The sequence below is a fragment of the Elephantulus edwardii genome, unplaced genomic scaffold, assembly GCF_000299155.1.
Source record: "Elephantulus edwardii isolate Elephantulus edwardi_28Jun2011 unplaced genomic scaffold, EleEdw1.0 scaffold00030, whole genome shotgun sequence".
Classification (NCBI taxonomy): Eukaryota; Metazoa; Chordata; class Mammalia; order Macroscelidea; family Macroscelididae; genus Elephantulus; species Elephantulus edwardii.
This window is the reverse complement of record NW_006399780.1, coordinates 17,100,667-17,124,560: the sequence shown is the minus strand read 5'-3', so window position 1 is coordinate 17,124,560 and position 23,894 is coordinate 17,100,667. Positions and strand designations below refer to the sequence as shown.

Here is a 23,894-nt window from a genome sequence, read left to right as displayed (position 1 = left end):
TTTGACCTTCTTCTTCATTCTGATGGGGCATGATCCAAAGGAGAGGTGGTTTAGGGCAGAGTGGAGAGGAATAGGGTAGGTCTGGAGAGCTTTGTTAAATGTTATCATGGTATAGTTTCTCTCTTAAATCTGAGCAGTTGTAAATCCTCAAAACACCTGCCATTTATTCAAGACCAAAATGCATTCTGACAGAAATCAGAGAACGGCTGCCATACTGCTAGCTTGAAGACTGGAGAGTCAAGTATTTTAGAATAAAGCCAGGCCCGCTTTGATCATTGCAACCCCTGCTATAGAGGCAGCCTGCTCACTTATGCTTGCCCATTTCTTGAAACTGCTTCAATAAAATGTCACTGAGCTGTCTGTTGACCGCGTCTGTCTCTTGTCTCACCCTCAAAGCTTGAGGCTGATGGGTTCCTGGGAGAGGTGCCTTCCCTGCTTGGAGAATCTCATTAATTTTGCCACTCCATGCTCTGAAGCTCTGGTCCTGAGCTCCAGGGAGACCAACAGTGCTCTAAAGACCATCCTGTGGCCAGACTATGTTTAAGGGATGTTCTCCTATGTTCACAGCTCTCCAAATGAGCCCTGCTCTTCCCTCTGGTAGAAAATGGCTCTTCTCGCTGCTCTGATCTTTCAATAGTACTATCACCTGACACTGCTTCCCAGTCCCACTTATTCCGGGGAAGAATGGAAATCCCTTTCTTAGACATCCTGCAACAAGGGGCTCCCCACACAACCTCTGCATACCACTATTCTCTGTGATGGTCTCTTGTTAGACCCCTGACCTCCCTAAGCCCTAATCTTGCCTCTCAACTACTCTAGGACTCAAAGTCAAGACCATTAAAGAAGTGGTTGTTGTTGTTGTTGTTAGCTTCCTTCAACTCCTGACTCATAGTGACCCCATGTACAATAAAACCAAATACCACCAAGCCCTCTGCTGTTTCTGTGGCCAGTGGTCAGACTGTCCATGGGTTTTCACTGGCTGGGTTTCTGGATTGCATAATTAGGTCTTTTTTTATTTTTTTTTTCCCCAGTCTGCCTTAGTCTGAAAATCCAGTGAATCTTGTAAGGCATACCTCATTTTATTCTGCATTGTTTTAGTGCACTTTCACAGATACTATGTTTCGCACAAATTGAAGTTTTTGTGGCAAGCACGTCTGCAGGCACCATTTTTCTTACCTCACACACACACTTCACGTCTCTGTGTCACATTTTGGTCATTCTTGCACTCTTTGGAATTTTTTCCTAACTGCCCACTCTGATTCATAGCAACTCTCCATCAGACTCCATGGCTGTAGATCTTTACAGAAGAGACTGCCTCCTTTTTCTCTACAAAAGCAGCTGGTGCATTTGAAACACTTTCATATAAATGCTACACAACAAGAGGAGTTTTAACAGATTACAGTGTAGTGTAAAAGTAATTTTTATATGGACTAGGGGGGAAAATTCACGTGAGTCCATTTATTATGATAGTTGCTTTATTTTAATGGTCTAGAATCTAGTTCACATTCTCTCTGGCTCATGCCTGTACAGATCATAGCAGCAAGCACTTGAGAATTCTAGAAGAACAAGGACCTTTTACATTTTAATTTCCTAATCAACAGGTAAAAGGACCCCTGGTGGCACAGTCCTTAATGTATTGGGCTGCTAATCAAAAGGTTAGCAGTTTTAATCCATTAGCTGCTTCCTGGCACAAAACTAACTAGACTCCTGTAAAGATTTACAGTCTTAAAAACCCACTAACGGGTCGGCATGAGCTGGAACTGGCTGAATAGCAGAGGTGGGTTTGGTTTAGGAATTTTCTGGTAGGAAAGCTGAGGAGCAACAACCATTATCTGGGCTGGCGGCCCATTTCCAATTCCTAACCCAGGCTTCTCCCACCCAGAATAGCAGAACATAAGGTAATAGCATGGGATTAAATCCCACCTTCTTCTATACAAACTGGGGGACATTACATCACCACTCTGCTCTCGACTCAGGTGGCTTAGTGGTACGGAATTGTGCTTCCTGTACAAAAGGCAGGCGGTTTGAATCCACCAGGTGCTCTGTGGGAGGAAGATAGGCAATCTCCTCCTGCGTGATGTACAGCCTCTGGAAATGCACTGAAGGGTCAACTGTGAGTTACTTCCAACACGACAGCACATAATAACCACCACCTTAGCAACGGTAACTAAATCATGATGTTCTCATAAGAATTAAATGAGATAAAGGTTGGAAAGGGCTGAGTGTGGTCCCAGAAAATAGTATGGCGCCAACCAAAACCTAACTCAATGCCATCAAATTTATTCCAATCACAGTGGCCTTGTCAGACACAAAAGAAGTTTCCTGTAAATCTTTATTAGTGTAGATTGCTTCAATGGCACCACCAAATGAAGGTTAGCAGTCAGCTATGTCAACCACTAAGCCCCTGCAGTCCCTTACCATGTCAGCATTCAATAAATGCTCCTGCCTTGTTGTTGGATCCAACCGAGCATGGAAATTTTCAAATGATATCATTAAATCACACATAAGCAAAATCCTGCTGAAGATTATCCAGAAACTACTGGAACAGGACATTGACAGAGAACTACCAGAAATACAAGCTGGATTTAGAAGAGGCCGTGGCACTTGAGACATTATCACCCATGCCAGATGGATTTTGATCAAAAGCAGAATACCCAGAAGAATGTCTATCTGTGTTTCATTGTCTATGCAAAGGCTTTTGACTCTGTGGACCACAACAAACTGTAGTAGCTAACTTTGAGAAGAAAGGGAATCTTGGAACACTTAACTGGGCTCATGTGAAATCTATACTTGGACTAGGAAACAGTCCTCAGAACAGAGCAAGGAAACACTACATGGTTCAAAATTGGGAAAGGAGTGTGTCAGGGGTGCATCCTGTCTCCGTAACTTTTCAATCTTTACATAAAACAGGTTTTTTGAGAAGCTGGGATTTATGAAGAGGAATGTGTCATCAGTATTTGAAGAAGATTCATCAACAACCTGCATTACGCAGACGACACACCTTGCTTGCTGAAACTGACAAGGACCTAAAGTGTTTGCTGCAGAAGATCAAGGACTATAGTCTTCAATATGGATTGAAGCTCAACATCAAGAAAACAAAGATTCTCACCACTAGGCCAATTGACACTACCATGATAGATGGAGAAGAGATTGAGGTTCTTAACAATTTCTGTTTGCTCAGCTCCACAGTCAACATCCTTGGCACCAGGAGTCAGAAAATCAAAAGACAAATTGCATTAGGGAGGTCTGCTTTCAGAGACCTTTCCAAAGTGCTAAAGAGTAATGAGGTCATTCTAGGAACTAAGGTACACCTGATCTAGGCCATAGTTTTCACAATTACTTGCTGGACAATGACTAAGAATAACAGAAGAAGAATCAATGCCTTTGAGTTGTGGTGCTGGAAAAGAGTATTACTATGGACCACCAAGAGAACAAACAGGTCTGTCTTGGAGAGGATGAAACCAAGTTTCTCCTTCTTCTTGTTATGTACCATAGAGTTGAAACTTACCCATAGCTGACCTTTCAGTAGGTTTTCAGAGGCAGTTAATTTTATGGGAGGGGATCAATCATCCTTCTCCCAAGGAGCAGCTGGGGGCCCTGATCATGTGCCTTCAGGATTGCAGTGCAGCTTCTTGCCATTAGGCCACCAGAGGCAAGAATTTTGAAGTTCCGTCTCACATACTTTGGGCATATGGCCAGGAGGAAACAGTTCCTTGGAGAAGGACATCATGCTTGGTAGAGTGGAGGGATATCGCAGGAGAGGAAGACCCCAGATGAGATGGATTGACACAGTAACTGAGGTAATGGGGACAGGTGTGTCCATGAGACTGGCTCAGGATAGGGCAGGGTTCAGAGCTGTTGTACATAGGGGTCACTATGAGTCACTGGTGGCTTGATGTCACATAACAATAACAACCAAAAAAATCACATGTGGAAAAGAAAAATCAGCCTGTGACAGCAGAGGTTTCACTGATGGATTTGCTGGAAGGGAGGCAAAAAAAGGAACTTGAAGCACTTCAAAGAGTTGTGTTTGTGACCTGGATGCTGGGAGGAAAACCTGCATCCTCATCCTTCAGAGAAGTCCTCGAGCCAGAGCAGGGAGACCTGGGAAGGCCCGGAGGAAAAGGGAAAAGAAGAAGTGAAATCCCAGGCTAATAGCTGAAGTCAATGCAGCTATGGAGGATCCAGAAAAGGAGAGAGAACACGTGGGCCCCTTCCTCCCACTTCAAGTACCAGAATCTTCTCTTGAGTCTCCTGAACCCAGTTGCACTAAATGGCCCTCGGAGAGAAGCCACTACCTGGAGCCTGGCTGGCCTCAGGAGCCCTGATGGGAGTGGGAATAGGTCAGTCAAAGCCCAGCACCCCCCCCTTTGTGACGTGGAGCAGAGTCCAGCCTGCTTTAGGAAGGCTTCTCCCATTCCCAAACCACCACCACCCCCAACCTGGGGACCTCTAGAATAATACAGGAGCCCAAGGAAGTCACTTGGGTCTGGAGCAACCTCAGAAAACCATAAGCACCACCACAGGGGAATAAAGCATCCTGAAGCCTAATTTTCCCTCTAATCCCAGGCTAGTCAAGGTTTATAATTCATGCTCCTCTCTTCCCCTGTCCTATGGAACAGCACCAAGTCCCAATTTTCCCATTCCTCGAAGCCACTGACCCTTTTCATCACCCATAAACAAGGAAGAGGGCCCAGACGACTCTAAAAGGCCTGCCTAGCTCTGGCCATTGGCTCCTCCTCTTTGGTCTTTGCTACCCTAATTATCCACCCTGGCACTTAACAATTGCCAATATCCCAAGCTTATAAAGCCAATTTAATGGTAATTTGGGGTTTGACCTGGCTCAGCACTCCATCTTCCTGCTAGATAAAAGGGGGGAAGCTGAGCTAGAACTTGGTAATCGCACCTCGGTTCTCGCTTTCTCCCCTCCCGGGCTCCAGCCGCTCTGCCTCTCCTGCCATGTCATGCCACTCCTTCCAGCTGGGCTCCAGATGTGGCAATCGGAGCTTTAGCTCATTCACAGCTGTCATCCCCCGGATGGTGACCCACCACACAGTGAGCAAGGGGCCCTGCCGGCCTGGGGGCGGTGGGGGCCTGCGAGCCCTAGGCTGCCTCACTTCACGGAGCCTCTGCAATGTCAGCTTTGGGAGGCCCAGGGTCGCTTCCAGATGCAATGTACCTGGCTTTGGGTATCGAGTCGGGGGGCCCTGTGGGGCTTCTCCCTGCATCACCCCTGTCACCATCAATGAGAGTCTGCTGGTGCCCCTCGAGCTAGAGATTGATCCAACGGTGCAGAGGGTGAAAAGGGACGAGAAGGAGCAGATCAAGGGCCTCAACAACCGCTTTGCATCCTTCATCAACAAGGTAAGAGACCCAGGCCCATGTGGTCCAGCGCTGCAGGGTAAGAATATGACCGCAGGGAACATGGATGTCTGGTCCAGGGAGCAGCAAACAAGGACACTAGAGGCTTATCTACTGGGTCTTCCTATAGTCCATTAACTGCCAAAAGTTTGTTAGATCACATTCAACATAAAACATTTTTATGAACTTGTGGCAGCCTAGTGGGTAATGAGTTCCACTGCTGACCCAAAGGCAGATGGTTTGAATCCACCAGTTGTTCTTAGGGAGAAACTAGGAAACCTCCAATGCAGTTTACTGCCTCTGAAAAACCTGCCAGAGGGTCAACTATGAGTCAGCTCCAATTCAAAAGCAATGAGTGAGGGAGTGTCCTTTTTTATAAGTATGTCACATCTCTCTAGATATTACCTGACAACCTTATCAAAGTTGTCTGGAGTCAGGCTACAAGAGGAACTCCCAAAGCAAGGAAAGAAATCACCAAAGAGACAGAGAATTGCCTTTTCTGAAGAAGCTTTAAATATAGAGGTGTATTCTGTATACGTGAGCTGGATTAAGACCCTCAGGTCTGGAGGTGTGGATGGATAACTATGATATCCGAATTTGCCGCTAACTTGGACCTTAAGAGCAGAAAGTGGAGTAATTTGAGCTACATACACAAAGTGACTACTGTCCAGCTCTGTTACTTTCAGAACCACAGCTCTGAAAGGCAACAGCAAGAACAGTGCACTGTTTTAGAAAGCATCAGACTGGCCTGTCCCTCCGCAGCTGTCTGCAGGGCTGTCCTCTTGTCCCACAGAAGTTCCTGGGATTAGGGAATATGTCACTGGCTGAACTGGTGTTCCTGATAGCCCTAAGGTTTACAGCTCTGGTACTGACTCTCTCCTGTTACCCTGACGACCACCTATAGGCAAGTCACCCTCCTGTCAGCCCCTCAGGGCTCTACTGTGAGGGTGGACACGGTGGGGTGGGAGGAAGGGGTCAGTAGACTAAAAGAGGTAAGCTGTGCATTGCAATTGCATTTCAGAAAGGGAATTCTTCTTCATTAAATAGAAACCAGCATATTTCCAGTTTTATTTTTAATGTTCCTAAAGTTCTGGTTGTAAATTCATGCCATGAAGTGGGCCTCAATGGTCAGTGACCACCTTCTGTGGGGTGGATGCCTCAGGTGATGAGACCACGGATATGAACAGGACAGCAAGCATGTCTTCTTCTCCAGTTTTCTTGAGAGACAATAATAACGTGAAAAATCCCATGGGGAGAACAGAGACTGTGTTCCCTTTGTTATAATGGCCAGTGTCAACTCACTCATTCTTTCCTGATCTGTTTCAAATTCATAAAAAGAGAAACAGTGGGCTTGCATCTTCAGTGCTTCTGTGACCTTAACATTTTTAGACACTGTCATGCAGAATACAGCAGAATAGGTGACGAGCTTTAGGGTCCTAGGTAAAAAAAATCTTGACTTTTTCTCCTTGAGTGTCCTTGGGCTAGAATAAAAGCAAGCTCCTACTCCCAAATATATCACCATCTTGCGTTTTTCTTTTCTTAATGTGCTATCAACTACAACTCATAGGGACCCTGTGCACAATAGCCCTGAACCTTGCTCTATCCTGAGACAATCTCACTGTCTCTGACACATCTCCCATCATTCCCCAATTATTGTGTCAATCCATTTTATCTGGGGTCTTCTTCTCCTGCTCTGTCCCTCAACTCTTCCAAGCATGATGTCCTTCTCCAAAGACCGGTCTCTCCTGACAACAGGCTCAAAATATGTAAAACAGGGTACCAAAATCCTTGCCTTCAAGGAGCAACCTGTTTTTACTCTCTCCAGGACAGATCTGTTAGTTCTCTTGATGACCCATGGTGTTCTTCAGCATCACAACTCAAAGGCATCAGTTCTTCTGTCATCCTTGTTCATTGCCCAGCTCTCTGATGCATAGAAAGTAATTGGGAAACCACGGCCTGGATCAGGTGCACCTTAGTCTCTACCTTGCCATTTAACACTGTGGAGAGGTCTCTGGCAGCAGATTTACCTAATGCAATTCATCTCTTGATTTCCTGATTGCTGGTACCAAGAGTGTTGATTATGGAACCAAACAAGACGAAATTGTTAACAATCTCAAGTTCTTCTCCATCTATCATGGTGCTGCCAGTTGCCCAGTGGTGAGAATCTTTGTTTTCCTGATGCTGACTTGATATGACCAAATGCATATCTGTAAAGTACACTAAAGCTTCAGGGACATATCTTACATTAATATGAAGATTTACAAAGTGCTTTCCCACAAATTACCTCCAACAGGAGTTGTAGGAAACAAAGCAAATTTTGAAAAGATGGCTTGGTTAAAGTAAAAAAAGTACTGAGAAGCGGGCCTGCAGAACTAAAACATGGACTTGCCCACCCTCAGTGTTTTGGCATTATAGACTGTCTATTACAACATGCAAACTCTGAATGGAAGGTGGGGGTCCTACAACCTCAGGCAGGAGAGGCATGGAGGCAAAGAGCCTCAGGGCTAGTATGCACAGACAGCCAGTCTTTGAAAATCCTGACCTGTTCCCAGTGTTATGTTGGGAGAAAGAGTACAATCTCATTCCACCTTTTACTCAGTCCAACCACAGTCCCCAGGGTCCTTATGGCCCAGTGACACTAAATTTTCTGACTGCAGGTGCGGTTCTTAGAGCAGCAGAACAAGTTGCTGGAGACCAAATGGAACTTTCTACAGCAGCAAAGGTGCTGCCAGAGCAACATCGAGCCCATCTTTGAGGCCTACATCTGCTCCCTCCGGAGGGAGCTGGACTGTGTGGCCGGGGACAGGGCCAGGCTGGAGTCGGAGCTCTGTGGCCTCCAGGATGTGCTAGAAGGCTACAAGAAAAAGTGAGTTGGCCTCACCTTCACTCCACGAGGGATGATGGGAGTGTGGGGTTCGGAGCCTGATAGATACCATCATGAGCCAGCTACTTAAACAATCTGGACCTCAGTTTTCCCAGCTATAAAATGGGATGCCTAAAACTTAGTAGGTCATTAATAATAGAACAACTAAACAAGGTAACTTAAGCACAGCCTCTAATATACTATGTGTCTATCACATAGTAACGGTGTTTGATGCCAATGAGTTGGTCCCCAATGGGTCAAAGCACTCCTCTGTCCTGTGCTATCTCCACAATTGATTGTAGATCAGACCAATGTGACCCATAGGGTATCTATGGCTGTTTTTCAGAAGTAGGTCGCCCGGCCTTTCTTCCTAGTCCATCTTAGCCTAGAAGTTCTGCTAAAATCTGTTTAGCATCATAGCTGCACACAAGTTCGCCTAACAGGTGGTTGCACTTGTGGTGCTTTGAGCTCTGAAGGTGTGTATTTCTCGAGTTTTCTACTCTATTTCTCTTCTATTTTTATCTATCTTTCCATAACCCTGCCTAAATAAAGCCCTTATCCTATGTCTCACTGTCAGCCAAATTCCTCCACCTGTCCTATCCACCACTGCAGATCGCTGCTACTAACTACCTATTCTGTCCTATCTTACATCAATGACTTAGCAGATCCCGGACTTCCTACTCCCTAGACTCCCACTCCTTCCTCCTCTCATCCGATGTGTTTTTATGTGTTTTCTCCGACTGTCCTTCTGCCTGATGAGCCCTCTCTCTAATAAGCATTTCTTCCTACCACTTACATGCTAATAAGTTGTTCTATTGTTCTTACCTGCCCTTGAACCAGTCCTGACTGATGGCAATTCTACTGTGCAGAGCTGAATTGTGAGATTTTTGCGCTGTGATCTTTCAGAAACAAATTGCCTGGCTTGTCCTCCAAGGAGCTTCTTCATGAATTTGAACCCCTATCCTTTCCATCATCAGTTGTATTTGTAAGCATTTGTAGCACTCGCAGACTGCTCCTGGAACCTCTGACTCCCCACCTCTGAGGGTTTTGTGACATCCCTGCTCTTCTTTTAATCATCCTCTGCTCTCAGTTCCCACAGCTTTCTGGCTCCCTCCTTTCTCTCCTCCCAGCTTGTACTTATCTATCCTGCTAGTCCTGCCCTCCCTGAAGGCAAACTCTAGTGTCTGATTCTTAGCCTGAAGCATAAAGTTTACAAGAAGATGTTAAAGAGCGGGCAAAGTGCAGACAAGCAGAATCCACTGTCAGTAAGAGGTTGAAACTCCAGGAGAGTACTGTCACATTCTGCCAGGAAATGCATGAGCCAGGGACATGTCTAACAAAAAGAAAACAAGTGTAGTATATTGAGAGCAGTGATTGAGAAGTATGTGGGGCTGCAGAAGTCAGGTGGGGAACTTGAGTGCAGCAGGTGCCTACCTGGTGCCAGACCTTTAGACGGGAGGTGTGGGTGTTTGGGGTAAGTTTGGCAAGATACTCAGATCCAGTGAGCAAGGATCATACCTGCATGCACAGGGACAGCTACAAGGTCTAAGTAAGCAGGAGGGGAGAGAAATCCCAAGGGAAGCATGGAGAAAGGGCTCAGGAAGGCTTCCTGAGAGGGTGCTATTTGCTTAGAAACTTGAAGAAAAAATTTCATGCCATTGCCTTCTTAATAAGAAGGAATTCAAAGGGAGTCCTTGGAAGGAGAAGGACAGAAGAAGAAGATAAGAGTATCAAGTGAAAAAAGACAAGTCTGGCAAAGGCCAGAGATGAGGTACAGCAAGGCCATGGAGCTGAGGGAGAGGAGACTGGGATCTCGGCTGAGATGTCACTTTCTAAAGGGTCAACAGCAAGGCAAAATATTGTTAGGAAACACCATTCTCATTCAGCTCAGCAGCAAGACTATGAATTGTAAAAGCAGGACAATAAGAGAAGAATGAGATCAAAATTCTCTTTTTAATGATAATAGCAAATACACAATTACTTACTCCCTGTCAGACAGTTTCTTAGTGCCAGATACACTGTCCTAGTCCCAGATTCACTGTTCACCCATGGTGAAATGAGACACTGTTTATCTAAAGTAAGAAAACAATCAAGTGACTGAGCTGGGATTCAAAGCCAGGCCAACAGCTCCCGGGCCCACTGCCTGAGCCTCAGCAGAGTTCTGTGAAAAAGCGGAAAGGCAGGCGTCTGGAAGCACAGTGAAGCTTTTAATGGACGGAAGTCGCTCATCAAACGGAGTCATTCTGAACCCCCTGAACCTGATTTCCTCCCCTTGGGGAGCAGTGAATAGGCCAAGGTACTCTCTCCAAGCTGAAGAAATAGTTGGGCTGCCTCTGTGGGGCTGGTAAAGTGGGTAATTGCTACCTCTGCAGCTGAAAGGTGTTTTTTAGGAAAGGCTAAGGACGGAACATGAAGTCCTGTGGAAATCTTGGTGACCACAGTCAGCTTCCAGATAACTCCAAAGAGACAGAGCTATGCCAGCAGCAAGTCACCCTTCCTCCATCTGAAATGAGACAAAATGAGCTTCCTTAGCCGCAAGAGAATGGAGGTAGCTTTAAAGTGGACTAACCAGAGATGACTCATCATAAGGCTATGAGGGGAAGAGGATAAACTTCAAAAATGGCTAACGAGTGCCTATGGTAACGATTATCTGTCCTGAGCAGTAGGAGGTAGACTGTTGACCCATGAGGGCTTTCAGGCAATAGAGGCAGATTTAGAACCGTAGACCCTTGCCCAAACTCCACATGTCTGACTAAAACATTCCTTTCTACACGTCCCTCCAGATATGAAGAGGAGCTCTCCTTGAGACCCAGTGCCGAGAATGAGTTTGTTGCCTTGAAGAAGGTGAGGGAGAATGGGGCAAAGTGGGGGAAAGTTGGCCAAGGACACCCAGAACCTGGACTGTGTCCAAAAGTAGTTGTGACCCACCCATCCTCAGAGCTTGACATGGCCTCAAACTTGCAACTCACTTGGACCAAAGCAGGTCACCAGGCCTTTCTACCTAGTCTACACCTGTCCACGAAGCTAGAGAGATGGTCAATGCCAAAGCGAAAATGCTGACAGGAACATCCCAGAATGAGCATGATCATGATGATTCCTCAGCCAAATCTTTTTAAATCTAAATTCTGCCTTCAGATCCTGCCCTATCAGGGTTCCAGCTTGGTGCTGGGGACGCCCTACTCACCTTGGCTCTGTCGCTCTTTCACTTCTACATGGTATAAAGGAGGAAAGCAGGTCATAAATCTGCCACTGTCCCCAGACGGTCTGGGAGTGGGGGCTGAGGTGGTCTTGAGAGGATACTGGCCCTGCCCCAGGTTATGGTCTGTCACTGTTCTTCCACAGGACGTGGACACAGCCTTCCTGATGAAGGCTGACCTGGAGACGAATGTGGAGGCTCTGATCCAGGAGATTGACTTCCTAAAAGGCCTTTATGAGGAGGTAACCACAGCCAGACTATCAGGTGGTCAGTCTGCGCCAGTCCAGGGCAGTGATGGGTGTGAAGTACCTGTCCTTCCCCAGCTAGCACATAATGATATCAGGGCGACAGAGGTATTCAAGCAACAAGGCCCCCAGAAAGAACAGCTTCTGGACCTGAATCTCAGGCCCCTCTAGAAAAGTGTCCACAGGATGTGGTATAACTATAGTAAAATCCTGTGCTCTCCCTTCCCTTCCCACTAATTCCTTTCCCTCTTTTTCCTCCCTTATACAAAGAACTCATTGATTCTCCTCTCTTCTGCCTACCATGGTCCTCTCGCAGGAGATCTGTTTGCTCCAGTCTCAGATCTCAGAGACTTCGGTCATTGTGAAGATGGACAACAGCAGACAGCTGGACGTGGACAGCATCATCGCTGAGATCAAGGCCCAGTATGATGAGATCGCCAGCCGCAGCAAAGCTGAAGCAGAGGCCTGGTACCAGTGCCGGGTGAGGCTTGGGGACTATCAGGTGGATGCGGGGTGACCCCAGACCCCGTCACCCTAAAGAGCTCATGAGGGCAGTTCCACTCCCTAAAATCAGGGAACCCCATAAAACCCATGCCCTGATGCTGCTGCCGGGCCTCAAGCTATGTCCCTGCAGAGGGTGTGGGAAGGCACCCCGCAGTCAGCCAAGGCCTGTCATCAGGGTGCCATGGCACTGAGCTTTATTTACCTGCAGACTCATCGGAAGTACTGGTTCCAAGCCCAGCCTCTAAGCAACAGTCAATAATTACTAATTGGTGATGAGGACAGAGAGAACTCTAGGCTTTGAGGCGTGGGAGGAGGCTGGTGGCATAGAGTGGTTACTAATGGTGGAGCTGAAACAGTGATTAAGGTGGCCCAGACTTCGGTAATTAGGGCCTTGCTGGGAGGACAGGGGGTGTCCCTGAGGGCAATTCAGTTTGACAACATCATCTTCACAGTCTCACCTGCCCTGCCTGTGATAGGCACTATGTCTATGTCCATTCATTCACTCATCCATTCATTCAACAAACTATTTCCTGAGCACCCATCAAGTCCCCCATGCTGTTCCAGATGCTAAGGAGCCACCAGGGCACAGACACCATCCTGGCCTCACTTCATGAGGCAGGAGAAGTAGACAATAAAACAAATCAATAAATGCAATGGTGTATTTTAGATGTTGATATAATGCTATTAGAACAATCAATCAGGGTAAAGGGTAGGAGATGGTGTGGGGTGTGACTTTAAACAGGGGAGTCAGGGAAATGTGGCCTTACCAAGCAGTGTGGCCCTGAAAGGAGATGAGGAATCAGACCACCCCTGTCTTCACAGAGAATGGGTGGAGGATGTAGAAGGGGGAGGAGAAAGAGAGCTATGCAAACAATCAAACCAAGATACAAGGCAGGTGAAATGATTGCTCAAGTGGCCAACAGACAGTAAGCTGGAGGTGATGACTGAGCACCAAGCTGTGTCTGGAGAGACAGAGATACCACCATCTGATTCACTCTCGAAGGACAAGTTCCAGTACACAGGTTAGAGGGTAGGTGGTCAAGATAAGGAGCAGCAGGAGCCGGATGAGCATGGAAGCACGTGGCTGAGGTCCTGGAGTGTGACCATCTGGGAAGGGGATCAGGCTTGGGGGTCCCCAGGAGGCCTGAAGAGCTACACTAAATACTTTGGACTTTCTTGCTGAAGGCATCATTCTCACTGCACTGGGAGAGCCCCAAGTGATGCTCTGTCCATTTTCTAGAGAGACATGTTCCTGTCCATCCATAGCGAAGTTTCACCCCAGCATCCTTTCCCTGGGCTGCCTTCCTGTATATTCATGAGTCAGGGAATACAATCTCACTTTCCCGTCCTCTTAAATCAGACATAATCAGAAAGACAATTTTATTGAAAGACTGTATTTCATTGTGAGGATAGGGGGGGAAATAAAACACATTAGGTTTTTACTTTTTTTCTTAAATAATTTGATAGATTGGCACATATGACATGGTGGTTTCTGATGCTATCAGTGGCTCAAGGCTCCTTCCAGCCTCCCACTGTCCTTATCATATGTCCATCCTCATGGCTACCTCATATCCCCAACTGGCTGCAATAGCACCCAATCAATACACACTCCAGGCAGAAAGAAGGCAAAGAAAGAACAGAAGACACATGGCAGCTGAGTGATCCTTCACTTTAAAGAGCTTTCCCACCCAACAATGTCTCTGAGCTCTTGCTGGTGAGAAATACTCTATGAGTCCTCTACAGTTGCTCGGGATGTTGAGAAATAATTCTCTTACCTGAGTTCATTACCATCTCTGACAACAGCAGGGTTCTTTTTCAAAAAGAAGGAATGGACAGATATTAATAGAGCAATTTCAGAGTTTCCCACAGTAGTAAATGGCAAAAGGGTCAAAAAGAGGAACTTTGTGATTTTCTGTGCAGCATTCATTATATATGTTAAAAATCTAGATTTGGCCAAACTTTTTTAAAAATCTATGTTTCCAAAGTACAAAGATTATTTAAAAAAAAAAAAGCAACACTGTTTCCAAAACACAAAGGTTTAAAGAAAAATTAAGCCACTGTAGGACTTAATAGTGCATTTTGTGTTCAATTGTTTTGTGAGAGACCATAAAAATTTACTCATCCCAATGGGCATAGATACAGTCTGATCTCAGTCTTTGATGAGTTAGGCCCCACTCTGAGCTCCAAAATGCCTTTCCAGATCCATATGGATGCCTAAAAGTGAGAGTAGCTCTTGGGAGACTGTCAGGCTCTCAGCTGGAGAAAACAGAGTGAGACAATGAGAGAAGGAGGAGACACAGAAAAAAGTAGGCAGAGAAGAGATGTTCTTGAAGCTTGAAAGAGAACTTAACAGGCCTGAAGAAACATGGCGACAAAGTGAGAAGATAGGGAACAGCCATTTGTAAGGGCGCTGAAATTAGCCAGAGAGAGAGAAGAGAGACAGGGAGCAAAAGAATCCAGCTCCTATGTGAGGATTGCTGAAGAGCCAGGGTACCTGGCGGGGGGGGCGGGGGGGGGAGCGTGAGTTCTGACTTCCCCTGTCCTGGCAGTTTGAAGAGCTGAGGATGACAGCTGGGAACCACTGTGACAACCTTCGAAACCGCAAGAATGAGATCCTGGAGATGAGCAAGCTAATCCAACAGCTGCAGCAAGAAATTGAGAATGTCAAAGCCCAGGTGAGACCCGGGAAGACCCTCTGAGAACACACCAGAGGCTGATCCCCCCAATCTGAGCTATGTGGGCCAGGTCCAACACTCCCTGGGAGAGCTCTGGGAGAGGGAATGGCTCCCTGGGAGAGCTCTGGGAGAGGGAATGGCCTTGTGCTGCTTTGCTCAAAAGTCAGCTCTTCTGCAGCTCCCTGAGAGGCATCAGTGTAAGGAGACTCAGGAAAGTGTGAGGCCCCCAACAGAGAGGCTATGTGGCCTAGTGGCATAAATGAGATAGCAAGTGTGTGTCACTGAATGGGACTATAGAAAAGATTAACTTCATGGTCCTTTCCAACCCAAGGGCTCTCTGAGCCTGAAATTCAAGGTGATTCTCAGGAGTTCAGAGACCCAGACCCCCCCTACTTTCCAAGGATAATGCTTAAATCTAAATGCTTAAAACCTCAGCGCATTGTTGTTGAGTCAGTTTCGACTCACAGCACCCTTCTGTCAGTTTCCAGGGCTGGAAATCTTCATGGGTGGCGATTGCCTATCTTTCCCCCAAGGAGCAGCCAATGGATTCAAAGTACTCACCATTTGGTTTCCTGTATCATATGCTCCCATTCATTACACACTAACCCACCAGTGTGCCTTAAAACCTGCTAGCCTCAAATAAATAGCCCAACAAATCCAGGAGGAAATCTCAGATCCCCTTGAGATAGACAGGAGAGCTCGTCCCAATTCCCTGAAAGGACCATATGTCACAAGGCTAGGATGAAACCTATGGTTGACATGTAACCAGAACCACATCCTCTCTGCTTTTCTGAGAGTCCATTCAAAAGATCTGCATAATGCTCTTCTGTGCCCTCTGCCCCAGCGCTGCAAACTCGAGGGGGCCATAGCCACAGCGGAACAGCAAGGCGAGGCCGCCCTCAGCGATGCCAAATGCAAGCTGACAGGACTGGAGGAGGCCCTGCAGAAGGCCAAGCAGGACATGGCCTGCCTGCTCAAGGAGTACCAGGACGTGATGAACTCCAAGCTGGGCCTGGACATCGAGATCGCCACCTACAGGCGTCTGCTGGAGGGCGAGGAGCACAGGTGAGTTCAGTGAGGGCAGGCTGATCCAGAAGAGGCACGGGGTGTGCACTGCCTGGCCTCTGGTTACTGCTGCTGCTGCTGCCTGCCTGCCCCCAGAGTCATCAAAAATCTAAACCTGCACACAGGCCACAGCTCTCATCATTAACATGGTCAACAGTGAGGTCACCGAAGGAGATCTGATGGCACCATGATTAAAAAGCCAGGCTGCTAACTGGAAAAAAAAAAAGATACGCAATTTGAACTGAGCAGCTACTCTTTGGGAGAAATATGTGGCAATCTATTTTCATAAAGATTAGAGCCTGGGAAAGCTTGTGGACAATTCTGTTCTGTCCTAAAGGAGCTGGAATCAACTGGGTGGCAGTGGGTATGGTGAGGGCAGGAGGGGAAATGCAAAGGCCTATCTGCTTTGCTGTCTTTGATTCAGTTCCTTCTTTTCCTCTTATCCCCAGGCTGTGCGAAGGGGTTGGACCTGTGAATATCTGTAAGTAGATGAGTCACACTCCAGGGGCTCTGGGGTCTAGTAGGTAGATCAACCCAACAGAGAGAGCATGCTCACCCCTGCCTGGGTCTATGCATACCCCTCAAGGCCCAAAAGAACTCTGGCAGGGTTCCCAATGTAATGGAGAGCTCTCTCCAGGCTATCTACTGGGAGATCAGAACTGGGAATAGAGACTTACCGTGGTATTATTGTTTCAAGGCCCAGCCTAAGCTATGAAGAATCATAGTGCTAAGAGGACCTTTTGAAGCAGGCTCAGGAAGGAAGGATAAGAAAGAAACAGAGAGAGTGACTGTGATATCAGGACTGGCTTTGCCAAAGCTCTGGGGAAAGGCCCGTGAGAACGGCTGGAGTGGGGAGACATGACCATTTGTAACTGGCATTATCAGAGGTGAATGACAGCACGTGAAGGACGGGATTTAGTCAGACTGTTTCACAGCAGATACTGCTAGTGCCATTCAAGCCCGACTGAACACCCCTTTCTGTCCCCACAGCCGTGAGCAGTTCCAAAGGCGCTGTTCTGTATGAGCCCTGTGTGGTCAGCACACCCATGGTGGGGACCGAGTACTGCCCAGGGGGCACCAGCATCCTGCGGAGCAGCGGGGGCTGCAGCATGATGGGCACTAGTGAACTCTACATCCCATGCAAGCCGCAAGGCATCCTGAGCTGTGGGAGTGTGAAAAGCTCCAGCATAAAGCTAGGGGCTGGGGGCAGTTCCTCCCACAAGTGTTAACCCTGCCCCCCCAGAAGCTGGCAGCCTGGAATCAGGGCCCCGTGACCTGGTACTGGATTTTGTACCCTAACCGGAGTTAAGACAAGGATATTCTGAAATCCCCATCTCCCTTTATTAACTCCAGATTTCCCATGATTTTCCCTGGGAATAGCCCTTCAGATCCACACACGTCTTAGCTATGTGCAGACCCTGAGTTATGCTCTAAGGGTGGTGTGGATACAGTTTTTTTGCACCAATGACAGCCCAGCCCTAGTGTGGCCAAGAGAATGGTTTTTCCCCAATCACATCTCTTCACTATGAGAAGACTCACTTTGTGGAGGATCCTATGGAAATTTCCCACAAGATCAGCTTTTCCTGTCCCAGGAGGTTCTCACTACACCTTACCTCTGACTAACCTCCAGCCTAAGTGAACTTTTAACAACCACCTGAAACACGGACTGTGGCAAATGTCAAAGAGAGACACCTCAAGTCCTGTTCTAAATGCCAAAGCCAGCACTCAGGGCCTGCCCATGTTTCTCTCAGAACAAGGAACAGAGGGGTGGCCTTTGGGCAGTAGCTTTACCTGCTCAGGTCTGTTGAGCTCATGCTACTATGAAGAGTCTTTTTCTTGAGTCCACACTAGCAGTGAGCTGATGGTGGCAAGCTCCCAGGAGAATGCTGAGAACCCAGGGTAAGGGAGCACGCAATAATTACTGGTGAGACTAGCTCTCAAGAGCTGAAACTGTACACTCAGTAGAATCAAGCCCTTTCCCCACTCTTGTAAATAGCCAACTCCCCGCCCCCTCCTCATTTCTCTTACTTTGAGTGTGATAGGAATGTGTTTTCCTCATGCAGTGATGGGAGGCTGGCTCTGGCTGGGGACTAGGGAAGCCATCTGCCTGAGACAGGAGGAGGTGCTGTTTTGGCTCCACTTCCTCAGAGGCCCCAGCCTCAATTCTGCCACTGAGAAACCCTTCGTACTAAGGCCCTCCCAGTAGGAACCCACAGTCCTACTTCATTGAGCTTCTGGGCTTTTCTGTTCTAATAAACTGATCTCTTGGTCACAGGCTACAAGAATTAGTCTTCTCTGTGGGTGCTCTGAGGCTTAGTGAGAACTGATAAGCAGTCTTTGGTGGATAGAAGTGGGAGAGGAAATAAAGGTTGCTATAAAATCGGGGAAACTATCTATGAATGATGTGCAAGTGGTCTATGGCATAAAAATGGATCCATAAAAACCACACGTATAATCTGTGCTTAGCAGCCAAGCCACTCGTCACATAAAAGCCATGCGTGTACTACACAAAGACCTCTTCATACTTCCTAGAGAAAATCCTGGGAGCATCTGTGTCATTCTGTGCTTAGAACATCTGCTGCCACGGAGTCAGCTCCCACCTAACAGAGACCCTGTGAGCATCAGAGCAGATCCGTGTTCCCTAGAATGGTCACGAGCGATTTTTTGGAAGTAGACTGCCAGGCTTTTCTTCCGAGGCACCTCTAGGTAGACTCCAACCTTTCAGTGAGCAGCTGTTTGCACCACCTGTGGATTCCAAGTCAACCCTTAGCAGTGCACAAGGCCTGATCTCTGCCTCCCTAGTGCTGGTACATCTTGATATCCGATTGCCCCAGCCAAAGAAAAAATTATGCCAGACAGACATCAGCCCGTGAGAGAGGAAAACTGGGACATTCCAGTTTCCCCTCTCCCTTCATTGTCTGCTCTCAAGTGGATTCCAACTCATGGTAACCCCATGAACTCATGGTAACCCCATGAACTCATGGTAACACCATGAGTGCAGAGCAGTACCTCTCTAGAGAGTTTCCAAGGCACTGGCCTTTCAGAAGCAGATCACTAGGCCTGTCTTCTGAGAGGACTGTGAGTAAGTTCAAACCTCCAACCTTTTAGTTAGTGGAGTGTGTAACCATTTGCAACATGCAGGGACTCACTCTACTCTGAGGGCACCACAAGTCCTGGCCTCTGCTTCCCCATCTCATCCCCAGTCCATTCTTGGAGCCTGGATAGCCCTGGCCTAGGGTAGGCAGTCAAGAAGGACAGCAGTTGGCAAGAAAAAAGACCAGAATGCTCCAGCCTTCTCTCAGTCTTCACTTACAGAGCCCCGAGACCTGGAGACAAGAGCAGCAGATTCACCCTCTGCAAACCCCCAATACCATTCCTTGTCAGGTCACGGCCCCATCACACCATTCCTCAGAGCCTCTCTTCCCTTTGTAAGTGTCTCTCCTAAGAACTGGGGTGCAGCCCACCTCCCCAGGACCCCACACTGAGCATCTATTCTATATGCCAAGCTCTACATTAGAGGCTGACAGTATCTCCCAGGACTCCAAGTCATCTGTGGACTAAGGTGAGGAAGACATTCCCTTAGACCTGGAAAGACTCTCAGTCTCATGGAGGAGTCATAAACAACAAGTGCCTGAGAGGCTGGGAGCAGCCAGGAAATGTCACTAATGACTAAGCCTAGAGAGGGAGTCAGAGAGAAGTTCACAGAGAAGACTGTAAGAACAAAGTCAGAAAGGAAACCTAGAGTTACAAAATCGTGGGCAGCATTCCAAAGAGCCTGCTCACTCAGATTTTCAATCCCTCAAAATATGTTGAACCGAGCACCTGCTATGGGTCGAGTCACCCAGAGGCTCCCCACACAGTTGACAAGACACCCTCAGGCCTTAAAGGCATTAAAAACAAAATGTTTTCACTTCTTTCAAAAACATAAGAAAAATTACATATATATACATAGGAATAAAGAATAACAAATCCAGCCAACATCATATTTATCTTTATACCAATGCAGTTGTAAAAGATCATTTTTAATGTTTTTAATGGCATAAAAAGACCCACAGAAAATAAATTGCAGCTCTGGTCTTAATCCACAGCTTATGAGGCTCTGAGTTGAGCAGAGAATACAGGCCTGGAACCCTAGAGCGTAAGTCCAAGAAGCAGAACAGAGAGCCGTGGGGCCAAAACAGACTGTCACTTCAGTCACGGGAATTGGGACACTGCCCAGGAGGAAGACAGGCATGCAAAGCCATGGCTGGGTAGCTGAGAGTTTTTAAGGCTGAAGAACACATGCATCCACTGGGGACAGAGTCGGGGAACACTGGTCTCTGGACACCTATGCCTCTTAAAGCTGCACCACTCGGTTTGGCCCTAAAGTCAGTTAAACACCCTGCTGGTTAAAAATTCAAAGCTCTACAGATGAGAAGCAGAGTAAACAGAAGCAGAGATCTCAATGAGACCCACACCCTGGGCCCTACGTGGGGCTTCCTAACAGCCTCCAGAGTCAGACAGGGAAAGGGAAAGAATCCTCTTGCCACCTCCCTCAACGGCATGCTCAAGGCCTCACAGCCATCCCTTAGAGACTTCACATTCCAGAGCACTTGGGTCTCGTGCACTGGATGGAACCATCCATCAAGCTCTGTTCATCTCACTATTGGGAAACACCATCCTAGTTCCGAACTGAGCTCAGCAACTTGTAGAAATCCCAGTGACTCCTGCTTGGTGCCATGCAGGGGTGTTCCCATTCTCCTCCTCTTCTTCACAGGAAAGGGTGACTCAGGGCAGTGTGACCAAAGTGCCTCCTCGTGGTGGCCTGGCTTGTTCACATTCCGCTCATCTCAGCAAACATCTCCTGAGCTTCTCCTCTGGGCCAGTCCCTCACTGGGCGCTGGAGATACAGGTAGGACTAGGCAATGTGGCCTCAGGGAGGGGCCTTGGGAAAGACAGGGAACTGTCTGTGTGAAGCCAGAGCCTCGCTGTATTCAGCTGGGTCAGGAAACTACATTCTAGATTTTTTATGGAGAAGACAGGAAAGGGAAACCCCAAGAGGCATGAGAAGTATAGACTACAGGGAATGAAACTCCTTCTTAGTGCATCTGTCTCCCTAGAACTGCTACTTCCTTTGTCCCTTCCTGTATTTTCCTCTCGTAGTTTCCAGAGTTCACTCAGACCTTTCTCCCCACACCACCCTTCCTTGTTCCATTGCCTCCCCAGACCCTCCTGCCTTTGCTCCAATGACCCTTGTCTCATCACATCAGTGAACTCAGGGTTCACTCACAATTACCACTCTCCCTCCTACCCTGAGATTACCAGGTTCTCAGAAACAATCCCAGAGAAGGCCAGGATTGGGGGAAATGGCTTCAGAAATGGCACCATGAGCAGAAGAGGGGAGCCTAGAAGAAAGAGGTTGTACCCCAGCACCTAGATGCACATGTCAAAAGCCACTTATTGACCTTGAGTTTATTTTGATTCATGCATCAGAGAGTCAGAGGAGCACTGTGTCCACAGGTTGGCAATGGCTGTGACCTTTCAGACATGGATTGCTAGGCTTTTCTTCCAAGGCATCTCTGGGTAAACTTGAATCTTCAACCTTTCGACTAACAGCTGAGCCTCCAATAAATGTTGGTCAGAGCAGAGTGACTATAAGCCTACATGGAGCAGCATTCTCATTCTGTACAGATGACAGTGGCATGATGGTACGGGATATTTGGATTAAACCAGAAAAACTCAACCTGCCAGGGAGAAGTGTAGAGTCAAACAAGGGAGAGATGCTTATCTCTCCTGGGAAGATATTTAAATGCTACCAGAGCATTCATTAGTCTAGGAAGGCAGGGAGGCAGATGTACTGGGAAAAGGTGGACTTAACACTACTGGTTGTCTCTTCCTGCGGGGGGATTTCCTAGCTTCCCTTCCCATGAGGGACAAGTCTGAGCATGAACGCCTCAGCCTCACCAGCAAGTGTCTCCCTGCAATACAAACTCATCCTCAGGCACCAGAGCACTCACAAGAAGGTGGCTTTCAGCAGCCTCTCGTCATCTTCACTTCTCCTATCTGTTCATTCTCTCTTTCTCTCTCTCTCTCTCTCCCTCCTTCCCTCCCTCCCTCTCTCTCTCTCTCTCTCTCTCTCACACACACACACACACACACACACACACACAGTGAACCCGGTTCTCAAACCTTTCTTAAGCAATCAAGGTAGAGTCCCCCTCCCCAGCCCACTCCCACTCCCACTTAGCATTTCTCCCTCCTCCTCATTCTGCTGATAGCACTCTGAGGAGCCAGCAAACATCACACAAGCACTTGAGGTGCTTGGGTTGGGCTCAGCCGGCAGAGCTCTGGATTACAATCAGGCTGACTGACAACAGTCAGAAGAAACTGTCACAGCAGCAAGACCTCCAGCCAGCGTCACCAGAGCAACTCCTCCCCCTCACCCCAACTCAAAAAATGGCTGAGGGTGGCTTTTTGCAAGGTCTGGGAAAATGATGTCTCAGAAATAGAAACTGCTGACAGAAACAGCACATCACAGATCAGGGGTTATGCTTGACTGATCCCCATTACCCCCACTCCACCCAGCCAGTCATGCCTGAGGAAGCTAAGATGGGACACAGCCCCAAGGACGGCTAATGGGGTGATGAACACCACAGCCACCGGAGTGGGAAGATGTGAGGTGGTGGCTGGGACAGAGTCCTGCTTAGAAGTGGCAGGATGATTATGGAAATGGGTGAGGAGGGAGGAAGGAAGGGAGAGAAAAGGGGGGGGGGGATGATAAGAGTAACAATTGCCACTATGTGCAGAGGCAAGTATACAGGCACTTCGCAGTGTGCATCCACTCATAATCACAGCTAACACTCATAATCACACTGTTAACCAGGTATAGATTCACTTTACAAAGGAGGAAACGGAGGCTCAGAGAGGTTACACCATTTTCCCAATGTTGTGGGCATACCATGGTTGGAAAGGAGTACTTGTGTTGGCCAACATGGTTTGACCATTTGAGTTGATTATAAAGACCAGTGCCCAATGATAATTAAATGCAGACTGACTTTTAGTTTATTATTGATTTCAAGTTCCATATATGCAAGCACTTTCTCATTGCTTGCACCCAGGGTAGAGCCTTCCCATGAGCACCCTGCCTTCTTTGTACCGTTGTCCAAAGTCAAACTGCTGGTAAGTGGCAATGCTGGGACTGAACCCGGGACCACACGGATCCCAAAGGTTGTGTCAGGCTCTGTCGTCAGCCCATAGGAGCTCATCTCACTCTATTTTCTAAGTCATCTCTCCTTCCTCTGAAAGTTCTTCCTGTACCCCTTTCACCTCTGACCCTCCTTTCAGTGATTCTAGAGTCCCTCACTGGCGGAAGCTCCAGAGGCTTAGTGATAAGGAATCAGGCTGCCGGTGCTAAGGTATGCAATTCAAATCCATCAGGGGCTCCACGGGAGAAAGATAGGCAATCTCCACCGAAGCTATTTATTGCCTCTTAAACCTGCTGGAGGGTCAGCAATGAATTGGTTCCAACAACATTGGAACACATTCCAACAACACTAGTGCCCAACAACAACAGAGCCCTTCACGAGGCCTGGAAGAAATGGGACAGTCTTTCTTCTAAGGAGTCAGACTTAGACCTCAAGAGACTGGAGCTGGGAGGACAAATAGTATTGGTTCACCGGTGAGCTCTTGAGTTGCTGCACCTTCATCTCAAAAGATATTACCGTCCATTTTGAAGACAGAGGTCTCTTCTTTTTAATATATTAGCAAAATCAAATGTCAGGATTCCTCTTCTTTTATTTCTTGTTCCTTTCTCCCTTTTCTTCTCCGGTGTTTAATCTTTATGATTTATCATTCCACAAAATAATATGATACATGTCTACCATATGCCTGTACTTTGCCAACCATTCTAAATACATAGCAGAACAAAACACCAATGAAGGAATTTTTCTTTTACTTTTCAAAGAGAAGAGTGAACTGGGGAGGAAGGGGTTGGCAGGGAAAAAATG

At 47.4% G+C, this 23,894-nt stretch overlaps 1 protein-coding gene across 1 annotated transcript; it reads left to right on the top strand.

Annotated features, from left to right (window-relative positions):
* Positions 1-4,959: 4,959 nt before the first annotated feature.
* On the top strand, positions 4,960-17,138 carry KRT82 (keratin 82). Its single transcript, XM_006883855.1, has 9 exons — positions 4,960-5,364; positions 8,019-8,227; positions 11,008-11,068; positions 11,567-11,662; positions 11,982-12,146; positions 14,719-14,844; positions 15,689-15,909; positions 16,359-16,390; positions 16,900-17,138. The coding sequence occupies exons 1-9, from the start codon at positions 4,960-4,962 to the stop codon at positions 17,136-17,138; spliced, it is 1,554 nt and encodes a 517-aa protein (XP_006883917.1).
* The last annotated feature ends 6,756 nt before the right edge of the window (positions 17,139-23,894 follow it).

What these genes read in the sequence shown, in the direction of transcription:
- KRT82 (XM_006883855.1), top strand. Translation starts at nt 4,960, where the DNA reads ATGTCATGCCACTCCTTCCAGCTGGGCTCCAGATGTGGCAATCGGAGC. An exon ending in CTGGAGGGCGAGGAGCACAG is followed by an intron (nt 15,910 to 16,358) that starts GTGAGTTCAGTG and finishes TCTTATCCCCAG; the next exon opens with GCTGTGCGAAGGGGTTGGAC. An exon ending in GGTTGGACCTGTGAATATCT is followed by an intron (nt 16,391 to 16,899) that starts GTAAGTAGATGA and finishes CTGTCCCCACAG; the next exon opens with CCGTGAGCAGTTCCAAAGGC.